The sequence below is a fragment of the Pteropus alecto genome, unplaced genomic scaffold (genome assembly GCF_000325575.1).
Source record: "Pteropus alecto unplaced genomic scaffold, ASM32557v1 scaffold113, whole genome shotgun sequence".
Classification (NCBI taxonomy): Eukaryota; Metazoa; Chordata; class Mammalia; order Chiroptera; family Pteropodidae; genus Pteropus; species Pteropus alecto.
In genome coordinates, this window is record NW_006433949.1 from 7533173 (window position 1) to 7549420 (window position 16248).

At 50.3% G+C, this 16248-nt stretch overlaps 1 protein-coding gene across 1 annotated transcript; it reads left to right on the forward strand.

Annotated features, from left to right (window-relative positions):
- The first annotated feature begins 6067 nt into the window (after nt 1-6067).
- Nucleotides 6068-15131, forward strand: LOC102895646 (immunoglobulin lambda-1 light chain). Its single transcript, XM_025044488.1, is given in 5 exon segments — nt 6068-6098; nt 7047-7286; nt 9263-9287; nt 13197-13222; nt 14686-15131. Coding segments are annotated over 5 exon segments (642 nt in total). The 3' UTR covers nt 15006-15131.
- Nucleotides 15132-16248: the final 1117 nt, after the last annotated feature.

Genomic DNA, 16248 nt, shown 5'->3' on the forward strand with positions numbered 1-16248 from the left:
AGCATTATTTTTACCTCTGTCTCTCTCTGTCTCTCTCTCTCTGTCTCTCTCTGTCTCTCTGTCTCTGTCTCTCTCTCTCTCTGTCTCTCTCTGTCTCTCGTTCTCTCGCTCTCTCTCTCTCTCGCTCTCTCACACACACACACACACACACACACACACACACACACACACACACACACACACACATACACCTTCTGATGCCTGGCATATGAAGCCAGTGATTATATCCAGGAGCGGTGTGGAAAAAGAAAAGGTTGAAATAAGCCAATGTAGAGAAGGGAACACTTGGAAAACTTTCTGAATCGGTACTAGAGGAGAGAGATATTGGAGAAGGTGGGATTCCCAGACCGTAGGATCCGCTGCCTGGTACAGCAGAGTTCTCAACCCCCACCCCTATCCCCAGATGCCAACAGGGCTCCAGAGGTGATATAGAACGAGAGTGTGGGGTGCTAAGAACTGTGGCTCATGCATAAAAATGCTTGACGCAACTCCCAGGTTTGACACAGAAACACAGATCCCAATGGGCTTGGACTTGTCACCAGTGGAACTGAAGAGAAGGAACCCCAACATTCTGACGTACATTAGACCCTGAGACCCTGGTGGAGGGGATCTGAGAGAGAGGCAGGGGTCTTGGAAGATGGAATGTGCTTTATTAAACAGAGTGAAATGCAAAGGTTCTCTGTACCTACATAAGGCCAGTGTGGTTTTGACATGATTTGGCAAGATGAACCAGAGGAGGTGGCCCCCATAAAAAAGGAGGGTGGAATGACGACACAGTCACTTGTATTTCATTCTAAGATGCATTTTTGTAATGTATGCACAATGCCCAAATCCATTCGTTCATTATGGGATGCAAAATGGGGATATTTTCATTCTAGCATTCCTTCTTCATTCATTAGCTATAAAATTTCTGTGAAAGAAACTTCCCCTTATCAATGACTTAGTCACCTGAGGGACTATTCGTATAGTAAAGGCAGAATAAACGTTTTATTTTACTCCCCTTTACTTACCAACTATAAAAATAACAAGTCAGTGTGCCAGCATCATCCAACTTTACTGTGTTAGTATCATTAGAAGTTCGTGGGCATAAGCATATTTGAGGTGTTTAAATCCATTGCAATTATTATAACTTTTTCTATCTTTGGCCAGTACAAACCTGTTCAAATTCGTCTCTCACCAAGAGCATGTCAATGTGTCAAAAATAGTACATTTAATTTTGATTTCAGTATTTCAAAAATTTAGGCAAAAACACCAGCTAATTCTTGAAAGGATAATGATTAATAGCACACTGAATGGAGAAAGAGTTTACATATGGAGAAAGGGTAGTATAATGAGAAAATTATTATTTTTGCAGCCCTCACTGTGATAATAGTGATTATTAAGGCAAGGATCATATATGGATGCTAAAACCATTGGGTGATTGGTGATTGGGCTACAGGGCATCTGAAAGGTGCCCGAGTGTCACCCCACAAACTCTACTCTCAGGTCCCACACCCCTCCTATCACAGCCCTGACTCTGGTGTCAGTCTTACTGGGGCTGTGAGGTCGATCACCTCGTTTTCTCCATTACTCTCACCCTCAGGATCCTGACCTGCCCTCCAGCCACAGATTATGAAGGTCCCTAAGTTCTGCCATGGACGCCATCTAACTCCCATATCAATTGGATTTCCTGAGCCTGTCATTTTCTTCTTCCATGGCTCCACTGGCATTTAGCAACAACTAACGCACTTCACAGTTTTATAATGACCATTTCCATCCTATCACTCAAATGATAGAGATATTGCATTAGTCTGTGCAACCCCTTCCACTTAAACACAACATGCCCATTACCTGTGAGGTCGTATTAGGTAAAAGTCATTACTTGGAGTACCCAGCACTCTAGAGCCATCGCCACTCTACTCAGTAACACCAGCAGTGGGTTCCTTACGTCGATTTGTCTGATGAGCCATCCTATTCCAGTATCTCATGGTGAAGACCTGCTCTGCTTCTTAAGACCTCTTGTCAGGAACAGCTTCTTAGTTTGGGTTTCTTAAGAATTGAATCCTGAATCAAGTGCAAGTAGTTCATTTGAGGGGAGAGCCTAGGGAAACATGGAGAGGGAAGGGAAGGAGGGCGGAAAACAAGTTACCACTTCGGCCAACTGGAGTTTACTCCCACTGGGGACCCCTGGCAAATATTCTAGAACGCACACTTCAGCGACATCCCTCTGGAAGGGTGAGAGAACTGGGGTGTTTATTCACCAACTCTCATCCATTATTGGTCAAGAGCTGCTCCTGGGAGGAGTTCGTTTCTTACACTTTTGTCCTACCCTGCACACAGGCACAGATGGAGCTGGTGGCCAGAGGTACCCAGGTGACAGCATCTAAAAGTCAAACGGAAATACAAATGTTGAAGAGATATGGACGGGTCTCTGACAGCGTCTCCTACAATATCCAGAGTCTGAATAAAAGCACTAGCAATGGAGACCAAGAGGAATATGTTAATTTGAAAGATGCTGGAGGGAGGCAGAGAGTCCTGATGTGTAGACCAAGGGTACTAGTCAGGTAGAACTGACCAGAGAAGAGCCATAGCTGTGTGCGGGTGCAGAACACGGGATTGTTATAAGGACGGATCTTACAGCATGGAGTGGGCCGGTGGAGCAGTCTGGGCAGGCTACTGCCTCTCTTCTGGTATTGAGCCTGCACTCACTCTAGGCCATTCAGATTCGTAGCCAGGTATGGACCAGAACACGGACAACTGAAACCCCGTCTCTCCCACTTTAACCCTGTGCTGGGGTGATAATGGAAGAAGCTGGCACAGAAACGATGGCTGCAGCATTACATGCACCTTCCAGATCTTACATAATGGTTCTCTTGTGCCCCACCCTCGCCAAACCATGCAGGGAAGAGAATTCTGAAAACATAGCATGGCTGAACTCAGTAGAAACATGACAATGCCACCACCACAAAGTGACTGAAGGGAAGAAAGCTATTCTAGAGAAATCTGGTAATAAGTTTATTTCACTTTATGTTTTGCAAGGTTGTGAGGCATATAAGGGAGTCAAATGGGAAAATAACAATCTGAAGAATGTGAACACATAGGTGGTGGCAGCAGCTGTAGGCTGGGAAGAAGGTGAAGCAGAGGAGCATTCGTCGAAATCGGCACTGATTCGGGATACCAGGCTGGTTGGGACAAGGAGGAAGAAGCAGCTGAGAAAATACACAAGTCCAGGTGCAGCGGATTCTGCCACTGAGTCTCGCGTCGGTGAATTTCACATTCCCCAGAGCAGAAGGCTGCTATGAGCTGAGCGCGTGCAGACGTCCCAGGGCAAGCCTACAGCGTCCCCTGCTGGCCACAAACCAAACTTCCGTCTCTCCCTGAGGGGTTTCTTCTGCTACCCAAGACCCGGCTTCCGAGTCATGTCTGCTCTCTGCCAACGCTGCTGTAAGAGATGGGGTGACCTGGATGAATTTCTTTCTTGGCTCCTGCATCTTGTTACATAACTCTCCCTAACTCTAGGTTTAATAATGCACTTCTTTTTGTTTCTGTTTATTTTGCTTTGCTTTCATCTATCCAATATATCCGAAGTATATCTTTGCATACAGAGGAGGTAGGTATTGCATTTTTTTTTAATGTGGCAAGTTCTGGTAAGGCTTAATAACAAAATAATTACATACATGTTTGTGATCACTATATATCGTGCTTGGAATTTCACTCTTTCAGGGAATAATGAGTCTTTTCTAATCTTATTTGTTTAGAAAACAAACAATTACATTATTAATGTTCAATCTGATATGCATCTCTTATTGACTGAGATAAATAAAACACTTTTAAGTTATTTTTGCTATTAAGAAGATTAGAATGTATCGACTTCTTACAGCTTAATTAAAGGGCAAAATATTACCACATGTTCTGGGAAAATCAGCCATGTATCTATCATCCAAGAAGTTGTACATCCAGACAAATATAGACATCCAAAAATTAACAGAATCTTGAATTTTACTTTTTAATATTTGAAATATCTTCCCACTTTTTACATTGAAGTATGAAGATAGATACATATAGACAGAGATATAATTAACATATAACATCATATTAGGTTCAGGTATATGACATGATGACTTGATATATGTATATATTACAAAATGATCACCGTAATAAGTTTAGTTAACATCTATCACCACACATAATTACAATTTTTTTCTTGTGATGAGAACTTCAGAGATCTACTCTCTTAGCAATTCTCAAATATACAACACAATATTATTAACTACAGTCATCATACTGTCCAGCACCTCCCTAGGATTTATTTATCTTATAGCTGGAAGTTTGCACATTTTGACCACTTCACCCATTTCCCATACCTCCCCACCCCCTTATTATCTTCCCTAATGGACAAGAACTTTACTCCTTCATTCAACATTAAGCAAGTGTTGGCTGACAAGCATGTCCAGCCTTGGGGACACGGCAGTTGTCAGCATACAATTTCCCTTGGGGACCTTTTTTTAAAATAAATTTATTTATTTTTTTATGGTGACATTGGTTGACAAAATCCGATAAGTTTCAGCTGTACATTTTAATGGTATCTCTTGGGGATCTTACATTCTGGTGTGAGGAGACAAAAACTGAACAACTAAGCAACTAACATCATCCGTAAGGTGGTGATGAAGCTTTGCAGAGAAATATAACAGGGTCAGGACAGAGGGCAAGACGGGCCTTTCTGGAGATGACACTTAAGCTAAAGCCACAGCAGGGCGAATGTGAGCCAGGCGAACCAGGGGAGGAGTATCTAGTGTACGTGACCTCAGGCAGGAGCACACTCAGAACATAAATGTTCTCTGAGCATCAGTGAGTTCTGAGAGCGGGAAGAAGGAGGTGGTGGGCGGGCTGAGGGGCCTGAGAAGCCCCTGTAAGGACTTTGGCCTTTTCCCGGAGTGAGTGGAGAGGCCACCACAAGGCTGTTTTGTTTGTTTTTTGTTTGTTTATTTGTTTTTGTTTTTAGTGCTCAAATTTTTTCTTTTCTTTTTAAAAGTGAAATTGCACTCCAGTTGAAGGTACTACCTATATGAACTTGGTGGTGGTCAACCCTGGGGGAGAACCCCTGGGGTGCAGGAAAGGGAGAGAATCAGGAAGAGGAGTCCGCACAATCCAAGCACCGCCCCCCCCTTTGTATGCACATGTCAGGTTTGTGTGTGTTCTAGTGGTTTCTGAGATAAATATTTTTAAGAGCTTTGCTCACAATCTGTATCTTGGAGGAATCTTATTTGTACCGCATTGAACACAGATGTCTTTTCAAAGGCTGTCCCTTGGGTACTGTGCTTTTGGTCACAGCCAGCATCTGTCAAGGGCCATTAGGTGGGCAGTGGGCTGCAGTTTTGTCTTTGTAATGGTGTTGGCAGGGCCGGGAGAAGTGGCCAGGGCTGGTCAACTGGGGGCGTTTGCCCTTCTGACCCTTTGGGTCACTGGAGTCCTGCAGAGCTGCTCCCATGGATCCAATCAGCCTCCAGGGAAATCATCTTTGTCCTCCTCCTGAAAAAGCTCTTCCAGAGCTACTGGAAATGGGGGAAGATGAGGGATATGGGACTCAGACAGACTCCTTCAAGTGGGTGGAGGGTGCAGCAATGAGAAAGGGGACGGCAGACAGGAGAGGCCCTTTACCCAGGGAGCCTGTTCCTTAAGCTGGGAGGGGAAGGGGAGGGCTTGGCCATGGTGGAAGCATTCCCCCACCTTCTCCCCTTTGTTGAATTTATTAGTTCTAACATATTTTTTTGTGTGGAATCTTTAAGATTTTCTCTATATAAGAGCACGTCCTCTGTGAACAGAGATAATTTTACTTCTTCCTTTTCAATTCGGATAGCTTTTCTTTCTGTTATTTGCCAAATCGCTCTGTGAATTGCCATCTTTCGTTGTTGCTGGTCAGTTTTTAATTAATGTGATAACCCTAGTTTGACTCAGTTTAGGGTTTGGACCTTTAGTCAGTATTCCTGATATCCGCATGGTCTCAACCAGGTGAGGATGTCTTTCTCTCCTCTGCCCCTACTGCCATCACACCTAAATTACAAGGTATTTGGGGTAAAGGGAGTCAAACATGGTGACGGAAGGAAACTACACTTTTGGTGGTGAGTGCACAGTGCCGTATATGGAGATCTCCCCCTGGCTGGCTGTTGCCATCCCCCTTAGTGTCCTCAATCCCATGGACCACCCCTCACTCTACGCTTTGCTGCCCAGGGACACAGAGAGGAAGGTGATGCTGCCTGTGGCCCCTCTTCCTTGGTTAAACTGCCTGCCGCAAGGACAACATGAAGAAAATTGGTTTTGTTTCCTATTAGTCTGTTTAGACCAAGGCTTAAAAAATACCTGAAATGCAAATGACCTTCAATAAGTGGGATGAATGTCCCAAAAGAAATGTGATTTGGGGCCAGATGACAGTGTTGGAGGCATCGAAGGCAAGCAAGCTGAAAGAGGAGAAGGATTCATGTTCCTAATTCTGCTCTGATGGCTCTGAGCCTGGCTGACAGAGGGTGTCCACAGCGGGCAGGTATGTGGATCCCCCAAATCCAACACTTGTCAGAAGTACTCAGCTCAGCCCTGGGGCCAGGGCAGCGGGAACCAAAGGCAGTGCCATTATTATGGTAACGATGAAAGTTCTGGGGTCCTGGTTTCATCTAAGACCCAAAGGCAGAGCTCACCCTCCCTGAGGCAGGAGAAGTTCTGTGGTGCGTGGAGAGCCCAGGGAGAAGGCCCTGCTCCTAACTGTTTTTCTTGGAACCAGCCACTCGGATGCACAGGGAGCTCACTGCAAGAGACAGGAGCCAACAATAAGAGGTCCTGGGAGAGCCCTGCCCAGCAGCAGGCTCAGGAGGCGGAGCTCAAGGTGTTATCACCATGACCTGGACCCTCTCCTGCTCCCCCTCCTCACTCTCTGCACAGGTGCAGCCCTCCACGCCTTGCCTGCAGGCTCAGTCCCATGCACCCTGAGCTTGGCCTTGGCACAGCTTCAGGTTAAGACCCCTGGGAATGGTCCCTTCATCCTCAAGTCCCCTCTCTTCTCCTATGACCTGATGCAGAGGCCCTGGAAGAGATGGCCAGGATTAGCTGCACTGCAGATAACCTTAGGGATAGATATGCATCTTGGTACCAGCAGAAGCCAGGCCAGGCCCCTGTGCTGGTCATCTATAGGGATAACATCCAGTCCTTGGGGATCCCTGATTGATTCTCAGGCTCCAACTCGGGGAACACAGCCACCTTGACCATTAGCGGGGCCTGGGCTGAGGACGAGGCTGACTACAACTGTGCCATCTCCTATGGCACTTGGAGGAGCTATCAGTGACTCATAGTGGCACAGACAGATGGGGACATGAGGTACAAATCTGCCTGCCCTGGTCTGATGCTCATTGTCCCTCCTCCTGCCACCTCCATGCTGGACAGAAGGGTCTGGAGCTTTAGGTGAGGATTCTAGTTCTCACCAAGTTAATCATCCTCAGCTAGGCCTCAGCTTCTGCTCTGTCTCCTGGGGACAGCAACCCCTGGCCTCAAAGCTGCATGAGGACTAACCAGCATGGTGACTGTGATCGGCTTCAGTATCACAGAGCTCAGTCCAGATCCAAGATGCTCCGTCATGAAAATGACTCCATGGAATCAGAGACAGAAGACACACCTCTCTGGCCACCCCTGGGTGCTGAGCTCCTGACACCAGCAAGGGAGATAGTCATAGGAAGAGAAGTTCTAATTGTCACACAGATGTGAGGCCTCAGGGCCTGTATCAGGGGTGGATGACATCACGGTGAACTGACACCCTGTGGTTGCCTTTCCCTTAGGACAGGAGACCCAGGGACCTGCGCTAGAGAACCCTCAATATAGGCATGCCCCGCTCCAGCCCAGAGAGCTCTGATATAGAGGGGCCACTGGCATAGAGGAAAAGGAGAGGCTTAGCAGGTAGACAGACCTGGGATGTAATCTTGTTCATTCATTCATACGCCCCCTCAAAAGCCTTATGGAGCACCTGCTGTGTGCCAGGCTCAGTGCTAGACACCAGGGATGCAATAGTGAATGGGAGAAGCACTGTCCACTCTCCACGTTCCAAGTCTATTGAATGTATTCTTAACCATGGGATCCACGAATTATAGGTAACATTGTATATCGTTGGGAAAATGAGCCTTTTTCTGGGGAGAAATTCTGTGGCTGTTGCCACATTCTCAGAGATATCCACAGTCCATAAAATGCTTCCCGTCCTCGGATCTAGAGGGCTCTATACCTTCCCAACTCTGTGATCTCCGGCAAGTCACAGCACTTAAATAAGCCCCTAAATATCAGTGTCCCCATCTGTGAAATGGGGATCATGATGACCACTCCACGGAGTTATTATAAAGAGACATAGCTAGCTGTGTGAGTCAGGGCTCTCCAGAAAACAGAACCAAGAGAATATTTATGTGTATATATAAATAGAGAGAGAGACAGAAAGAGAGATTTATTTTAATGAATTGGGTTATGATTGTGGAGATGTGAGTCCAAAATCTACAGAGTAGGTGGCAGGACAGAGCCCCCAGGAAGAGTTGCAGTTTGAGTCCATCTGCTGGCAGAATGCCTTCTAGGTTAGGGGAGGTCTGTCTTTGTTCTATTCAGGCCTTCAGCTGATTGAATGAGGCCCACTCATCATAGGAAGAGCAATCTGCTTTATTCAAAGCGTTGATTTAATGTTAATCCACCTATTTAAATGTTAATATCATCCAAAAACACCCTCACAGAAACATCCAGATGATGTTTGATCAAATATCTGGGCCTTGTGGCCAGCCAAATTGACACTAAATTAACCATCTCAATGGCCTTAAATAAACAAAGGCAGTTATATCATCACCCTTGTGTTGAATGAAACCCCTAGGCTTTGGAGAATGTTTTGAACCTTCCAAAATAGCAGAAGCCATCCCAGAGGGAGGCTCTGGAGCCATACAGCAAGTCTAGTGACCCTGAGAACCTGGAATTTTTTAGAAAATTTGTACCTGAGACCTCAAAAAAGGGGTCCATCTACCTGTTTTGAAGATGGCCTGGGAGAGAGGAGTCCACCGTAGCTGCAGGCAGTCTCTTGAGCATGTGGGATGGAGAGTGGAGGGGAGACTGACCAGCAGTGGGCAGAAGTGAGGATCGCCTTTGACAAGGAGCAGGGCAGAAGCGACTGGACAGGGTCATGCCCCTCTGCTCCAAGAGAGAAGGGCTGGGGCAGGCAGGGCACAGGGCAGCCAGACAACTGCACCCAGACCTTTCTAACTCAGCCTGAATCCAGTTTTAGGCACATTTCAGTTTGGGAGTTGGGGGTAGCAGGCCTGAGCGGACCAGAACTTCAGCTGCACCAGCTGGGAAGGCCCAGCCCATGCCTCCAGGGTCCCTAGCATCCAGCCAGACATGGATTTCTGACAGTGACCACCATAGGAGGATGGGGTCTGTAGTGGCAGGTGTAGAGGCAAAGGTAGGGGGAGCAGCTGGGATCACTGAGTTTAGGGATAGCCCCTTCTCCCCAAGACCTTGGGCAGTCCCCAGAGGAACCACAGCTTCTAGGCCATGGGCAGTAGGTAAGAGTCATCCACACAGGGGTTCTGGGAGGGAACAGTTTCAGTTTGGATCCCCAGGACGGACCCTGCTCAAGCCCACAAAGTTTGAGTAGCCCAGGCCAGAGGCAGGAGTGGGCCAAGTACCTCAATGGGGAGAAGCCCCTCCAGGGGCTCCTTCATACCCTGCAATATCTGGAAGTCAGTCTGTCTGTAACAGCATCCCATGACCATAGTAAAATAGACACCAACAGGATGTCTGGGATGGCCCGACTCTACCAGGGCATGCGGTGTTCATGAAATTCACTCTGGGGGACCTTGGGGAGAGCCCCACAGAGATGGATGAGCCATTAGGATGACACTGCCCCAGGACACACTGGGCCTGGGTGGACTGGGACAAAGAGGATATAAATCAAGGGGCGGTTTCAAACATGAACTCCAAGTCAGCCAACTGTGAAGGGCGAGGGTGGATTTGACAATGAACTTTCTCTTGTATGCACAACTGGACCAGTGTGCCTCAGGACATTTGCCAAAATTTTTTCATCAAAACTTTCAGTGAGAAATACATCTCCTGTCATTATCCAGAGCATATCTACGTATCTAGATAAATGAAACAAAACCCCATGAACCATCACTGTCCTTCTGATTGCAAAGGATGCTCTCATTCTCCTGTCTGCCCTAGGCTACTCAACTATTGCAAAACGCTGGTTGCAACTGACTGAATCGACTTCACAGCCTCTATGAGTTGCAACCGAACATTCGAAAAGTGGCAGTTGAAATATTACCAGGGATTCATTTATTGCTTAATGGCTACTGATTTTTCCCAAGCCACGTCAAGTGGGCTAGCTGGTAGTAGTACTAGTAGTAATAATAATAATAATCTTCTATATGTTTTATGCATAGAGCACTTCCTAGTTTAAAAAGCACTTTAAAAAGGACAAATACTGAATGATTCTACTTACAAGAGGTTCCTAGAATAGTCAAATTTGTGGAGAGAGAAAATAGAATACAGGTTATCAGGAGCTGGGCAGAGGGAGGAATGGGGAGTTGCTTAATGGGGACAGAGTTTCAGTTTTGCAAGATGAAAACGTTCTGGAAATGAATGATGGTGATGGCTGCACAACAATGTCAATATGCTTAATACTACTGAATCGTACACTTAAAAATGGCTAAGATGGAGGAGAAGGAGGAAAGGAAGCCTGGAGACATGTAAGTGACCAGAGTTGTCACTCCTGGCAGCTTTAGTGCAGAGCGAGGCCCTTGCCACCCAATGAGGACACTCAGCCTCTCCTCATTGCCTACCGCTCACCCCTCACCACAGCACAGGGGCCCTGGGCTAACGGTGTAACTGGACATGGGGGAAGTAGCTGGTTCATGCTGAAAGGAGAGGAAAAAGGGGCCTCTCGGAAGCCACCGCTATACACCAGATACTGGGTTTGTGGTGGTGACCTCTGGATAAAATCTATGAGGGCATGAGAATGTGAGTGTGTGTTGAGAGAGAGAGAGAGAGAGAGAGAGAGAGAGAGAGGAGATCCGTTAAGCGCCGAACATATTGAATACCATTTTTTATTAATTATATTGTGATTCCCCAACTTGAACCCTGGCTTTTTGCTGAACCAACACCTGTTTCCTGCCCTGCCACCACCCCCCACCTCAGGGCTGGTCAAAAGAGAAGCCCCAGCCCCAGCCTCACCCCACTGGACTCATGATCCACTGGGTGCTCGGCTGCCGTCCATGGCCCATCCAGGCCCCAGGGAGATATCTGCTCACAGACTGAGCACCCTTGGGGAACTGGGGAAAGAGGGCAAGAGCAGGTGTGACTCACCCAGGGCCCCAGGGGTGGGGCCCGGCTGGCAGCTGTGATGGGAGGCAGTTGAGCCCTTGATCCTGACCGCAGCAGGGCGGTTGGCAGATGCTCCACTGGGAGAGATGCCCAGGAGTAATGGCCATGGCCCTGGAGAGGGTGGGGCCCTGGGACAGGGACCAAAAAAAAGCTCAGGCAGAGAACGAAGCCACTCTGGCCGAGGTGCACTGCGACAGCCATTGACAGTGAGAGGGACCAGAGGTACCTGTTCCCTGCCCCCGCCAAAGGGAGCTTACGCCAGCAGGTCAGCCAGAGGTGCCTTTGACCCTGAGGGCAGATGAGGCCCAGGACAGGCCAGGTGGGCTATAAGAACCAGAGGAGGCAGAGCTCTGGCTGCTGGCCCGTGGTGCTGCTGGGTCTGGCCGTGGGCACCCATGGTCTGTCGCCCCCCACAGCAGCACCTCAGGGCAGGGCCCCAGGCCCTGGAGCCCCAACAAGAAGCAGCCCTTGGAGCCTGTGGGACAGGTAAGGGACTGAGTGAGTCATGTGGGGGACATGAGGGTCCCTGCAGCTCAACCTAGGAGTGGGGAACAGAGTTTCAGTGGGGGGAGAGGGGAGAGAAGCGAGAGTCGTGGGCAGACACTGGCTTTGTTTAAAGAGTTGACATTTTGTCTAGTGTGGATTTGTTTGCATTGCTTTCTACTTTTTAATATTGTATTAAAATATTATTTATCTTAATTACTGAGTTTTGGGCACCTCTTAAATTTTGCAACCAAGACTAGTGCCTCACCCTAGTCCTCTGGGTAGGGCAGAAACGAAGTCAGGGCAGGATGTCCCATGGGTGGCGAGTGCTGCCCTCCCGGAGTGCTGGGTCCTCCTTCTCTAGCTGATGTGCCAAGTCCTTACTCTTCCCCTCCCTGGAGCATGAGGGCACAGGCTCTAGCTGATGCCTTGTGGTGGAGGTGACCTTCTCTGGTGTCCTTGGGTCACCAGACCCTGAGCTAAGGACCCTCAGCCAAGGCTGCCTTCTGGGACTGGCCCCCCAGGAGTCTGAGCCCACCCAGGATGCAGGCACCTCCATGGGAAAGGCCCTGGGCAAGGGTCTTCAGGGGCCATGGCCTGCCGCACCTTGCTGGGTGACCCCAGCTCTTCCTCTCTGTGTATATGGGAAGTCCCCAGACAAAGCGCTGAGCATCTGAGACCACTTGTGATCATCACTGACACAACCACACATTCTTTGCAGACATTAATCATTTTAGGGGCAGAACCTCCCTCTCAGTGACCCCAAAGGGCAAATCCCTCTGTTATCCCTAACTTACATATGGGAATAGAGTCCCAGAGAGATGAGGCAGTCTGCCCAAGGTCACACAGCTGGTGTAGACTCCAGTGCCCAAGCTCAATGGCCTCCAGCCTTCCCCATCTTCATCCTCTAAGTTGGGCTGACGAGTCCACCACTCTGGGCCTCAGTTTCCCCCTCTGCAAAGTGAGGGGTCCTAGTTGGATGAGGGCCTTGCAGCCTGGCACCTGCCCCAGGGGTGCGGGGGTCTCCATGGAGAAGGGCTAGAATGACCCTCTGCTACACCAGCGGTGCAGCATGGAGGTGGGTCAGCACCTGTGGGTGTTGGGTCAGCATTATGGCTGTCAGGTCAGGACTAGCATCTCGGCGTCCAGCAGGGATAGGACCCAGGGGTGCCTCAGCCTTTGGGGGCCTGGCCACCTCCCCACGCCACCCCAGGACACAGCCCTGCCTGCTGCAGCCCTGTGCCCATCATATCCATCAGGTCCCTGCTCCGGACTGGCCCCCAGGAAGCAGGCCCCAGGTGTTGGCCCGGTGGGTTTTGGTCTAATCCTCAGTCACCATGGTATGTCTTCAGCAGTGGGACCCAGCTCATTGTCCTAGGTAAGTGGTTCTCACCATCTTTTCCATCCTGTCCCACCCCTCTGCTGTCTCTGGAAAGTCACTCTTCCCTCTCTGGGGGCTGCTTCCCCTCTGCCCTCCTAATCTTAAGGACCAACCCCCACTTTTCTCCATAAGGTCTGGAGGAGGTGGGTTGGTCTCGGGGTTACCAGCAGGAAGAACCCAGCTGCAGGAGCAGCCAACTCCAGAGTCCAACAGTCTGGATGCAACCAGACCCCAGGGGCCTGGGCTGGGGGTTTGGCCCAGGAACGAGGCTCCTTCCAGGGTAGACGCCCACAAGGGGACCAGAGGCTGATCCTGACCAGGGGCATGGGAGCAAGCAGCCTTGGAGACAGTCCTGAGCCCCTGGGGTCCGGGCTGAGGGCTCAATGCCCATCCAATCAGGGAGGGCCACACAGGTAGCCAGGGACAGGGTTATGACCCCAACCTCCAGGGACACAGAGTCAGCCCCAGGGGAGGCCCAGGGAGAAGTGAGAGAGGGGTCCTGCTCATTCTAAGCTGAAACTCTCAGGGCCTCTGCTGGGCCATGGGGACATGGGGACACAGAGACACAGGCGAGGTGGGTTGAGGTGACCAGAAATCTGGCCCTTCCAGGATGGTGGTCAAAAAGGAGTAGGTCCTGTGGGGCAGGGACTCATCTGTCCCTAGAGCCCCATAACCCTTGGGGCCCAGGCGTCTCACCTGCCTTACCCAAAAGATTACATTAGAGCCAGGATATAACAAATGGGGAGCTCAGAGCCACACGGCTGCCCCGTGAAGTCGGGAGTCATCAGAGGTGCTGGGGTGGCCATGGAGCCTTTGTGCCCATCATCTGGGGGAGCAGCCCCAAGGACACAGCCTGTGGTCAGGGCAGGAGGAATAGAGAGACAGGCAGAGCCACGAGGAGCCCCTGGGCTTTTGGCTGGGAGGAACCAGTCCTCGCTAGAGAGCTGAGATCGGGCTGGGGCAGAGCTGGGGGCCCAGAGGGAAGAGGACACTCCAGGCTCCACTGTACTCCGGACTCAGGCTCAGGGCCTCCCCACATGCCATCAGGATTCTCCTGGCAGACCAGGTCAGGGGCCCCGGGCTCCCGAAGAATGAAGTGAGGTAGTGTCCTGATGCTGGGCTGGGGGCTTGGGACATCAGGGCCAGACTCCACATTCAGACTCTGGAGACTAGGAGGAGGGAGGACAGTCTGCCCTGGTTACATTTGGGGAAACTGAGGCTACTGATGGAGGAGCTTGACCAGGTCACCTGGGAGAAGTGACTGGGAAAGGCTTCTGGGGGGGGCGCGCGTCTGCAATCCAAGGACTGAGTAGAAAAGAGGCGACAGAGATGGAAGAAGGGTCTCTTTGGTGAACAAGCACAGACACTGTGGGAATGGTCACAGAGGCTGTAAATTAGTGGGGGCTGGCCCGACACCCTCACTCTCTCTCTGTCTCACGTTCTCTCCTCTGTCCACGCAGGTCAGCCCAAGTCCGCGCCTTTGATCATTCTGTTCCCGCCCTCCTCTGAGGAGCTCAGAACCAACAAAGCCACACTGGTGTGTCTCATCAGTGACTTCTACCCCAGCAACATGACGGTGGCCTGGAAAGCGAACGGCAGCCCCGTCACCCAGGGCGTGGAGACCACCAAGCCCTCGAAACAGAGCAACAACAAGTACGCGGCCAGCAGCTACCTGAGCCTGACGCCTGAAAGCTGGAAATCTAGGAGCAGCTACAGCTGCCAGGTCACGCACGAGGGGAGCACCGTGGAGAAGACTCTGAGCCCCTCACAGTGTTCTTAGGACCCACCGCCCCCACCACAGAGGGGCTGGAGCAGAAGGACACCCAGGAGGATCCCACTCCCAACCCCCTCGGCCTCATCCCTGCACCCCCACAGCTCTCAATAAAATGTGCTATTGTCAATCAGACATCATGCTCTCTGCTCATTCTTGATTTACGCATTTTTGTCTTCACTCCACCATTTCCAGTTTCACAGTCCTCCTGGCCCTGTGGGAAAGGAGTCAGTGGAAGGAGTCGCCCTGTTTCCCTGAGGGGAAGTTTCACTCTCATCCTGAATCGCCCAGAGAATGTTCCAGAATAGGGGATACAGGTAGCGCGACACAGGACAACCCAACTAGGCACCTTCCCTAATTTCGCTGTTCTGTGTGGACCCCGTCAACCCCCGAGGCCCACTCCTCTCGGTCCCCACGGTCTCCAGGAGAGAGCCTGGGCTCCCTTCCCTGGATTCCTCACGTCTTGCAATTCACATGCCTTCCACTACTCTTTAGGCTTTCCAGGAAATCCCCAGCCTCAAAGTCTGCAGCTTTCCTCCTTAGGATCCTCGCCTTGTCCTACTTTACTGGGACAGACCCTCTGCCCAGTCCTTCAGGCCCACAACGTCACAGAAGCCCTGGAAACAGAGCAACAACAAGTACGCGGCCAGCAGCTACCTGAGCCTGACGCCCGACAAGTGGAAATCCGGCAGCAGCTTCAGCTGCCAGGTCACGCACGAGGGGAGCACTGTGGAGAAGACAGTGGCCCCCTCACAGTGTTCTTAGGAACTTCAGCCCCCCACTACAAGGGGCTGGAGCAGAAAGACACCCAGGGGGATCCCCCTCCCAACCCCCAGTCGGCCTCCTCCCTCCTCCTCAAATAACTCTCAATAAAATGTCCTCATTGTCAATAGAAATCGTGCTCTCTGCTCATTTATTTCGTCTTATATTTAATTTGTGACCTCTCCAGGTTCTTGGGGTGGAGGGAGGGAATCCTTGGCTTGCAGCGAGAAAGTACTCCACAGGGAGAGGCTCACAGTCTCCCTGGGGTGCCTCCCAGGAAACTGGCCAGGACATGAGGAGTCTGGTCACCAGTCACAGTGCCCTTCCCTTCCCCCCGCCTTCCTCCTCCAGTGCACGGCTATGCCCACCATGAGCTTCCTTCCTGGTCATGGTGGCCATGGCTGGTGACCTCCAGATAAACTCTCCCTTCCTGACCTGGTTGGGACTCTTTCTGCTCCTGGCCCTCACCCCCTGGAATGCCCTGCTCCCT